General features: G+C 43.1%; 1 protein-coding gene across 1 annotated transcript; it reads left to right on the top strand.

Moving 5' to 3' along the window:
* Positions 1-3: 3 nt before the first annotated feature.
* LOC119643987 (puff-specific protein Bx42-like) lies at positions 4-1,262 on the top strand (the record flags this gene model as incomplete). The annotated part of the gene is made up of 1 exon (XM_038043501.1): positions 4-1,262. A coding segment is annotated over one exon (1,065 nt), but the record flags the coding sequence as incomplete, so codon positions are not given.
* Between the last annotated feature and the right edge of the window lie 6 nt (positions 1,263-1,268).

Raw genomic sequence — 1,268 nt, 5'->3', positions numbered from 1 at the left:
GCTTTTAATTCCGGTGCAAAACAGCGTATAATACGCATGGTAGAAGCTCAGGTGGATCCTATGGAGCCACCTAAGTTTCGTATTAATAAGAAGATACCAAGAGGCCCGCCATCACCACCAGCACCCGTACTACATTCACCTTCTCGTAAGGTTACTGTAAAGGAGCAAAAAGAATGGAAAATACCGCCATGCATTTCCAATTGGAAAAATGCTAAAGGATACACAATTCCGCTTGATAAACGTTTAGCTGCCGACGGTCGCGGTCTTCAACAAAATCATATAAATGAGCGATTTGCGAAAATGTCCGAAGCGTTGTATATAGCCGATCGTAAAGCACGTGAAGTTGTGGAAGCCAGAGCACAACTTGAGAAAAAGTTGGCTCAGAAAGAAAAGGAGAAAAAGGAGGACATGTTGCGTATGATGGCCGCTCGTGCTCGCGAAGAACGCGCCGGTCTACGTAATCCCAATGAGGAAGGGAGCAGTTCTACGGCCGAAGCCCGGGAACGAAACGATTTACGAGCTGAACGCCATCGTGAACGTCAACGTGAGCGAAATCTGGCACGCGCTGCTCCAGACAAGCGCACGAAACTTCAGAAGGAACGTGAACGCGATATTTCCGAACAGATTGCACTAGGAATGCCTGCAAAAACCATAGGCACCGGAGAATCACTATTCGATCCCCGTCTTTTTAATAACACTAAAGGTACTAGTTCTGGCTTTAATGACGACGAGACCTATAATGTTTATGACAAGCCTTTGCGAGATTCAATTTCCCTGGGTACTCACTTGTATAGGCCTTCAAAACAAATTGACAATGACGCTTATGGCGCTGATTTGGAGCGCATAGTAAATACTCAACGATTTGTGCCATATAAAGAATTCTCGGGTACCACACGTGGCCCTGGCGGTGCATCAACTCGGAATGGACCTGTGCAATTTGAAAAGGAGGAAGATCCTTTCGGTTTGGATCAATTCTTAAATATGGCGAAAAAGGCTCCAAAAAGAGGGGAGGATAAAAATGATCGCAGCGCCATAGGAAGTTCGGATAAAAAACGTAGAAAGGATTAAAATTTCAATGGAAAATAATTTTTAATCAGGCTTTAAATATTAATTTTGATTTTTTCATATGAGACATCAAAAGTAAAAAAGCGGGGCTACCATGGCATGTAAGCGTAATCAGCGTTATCACATAAACATGAACCCAGCATTAAGGTCACAATTGTGTAAGAAAGATGACCAACGTGTTAAAGCAATTGATATAACCTAAT

The sequence above is a fragment of the Glossina fuscipes genome, unplaced genomic scaffold (genome assembly GCF_014805625.2).
Source record: "Glossina fuscipes isolate IAEA_lab_2018 unplaced genomic scaffold, Yale_Gfus_2 77881, whole genome shotgun sequence".
NCBI classification, from domain to species: Eukaryota; Metazoa; Arthropoda; class Insecta; order Diptera; family Glossinidae; genus Glossina; species Glossina fuscipes.
This window is presented reverse-complemented; position numbering and strand designations above follow the sequence as displayed.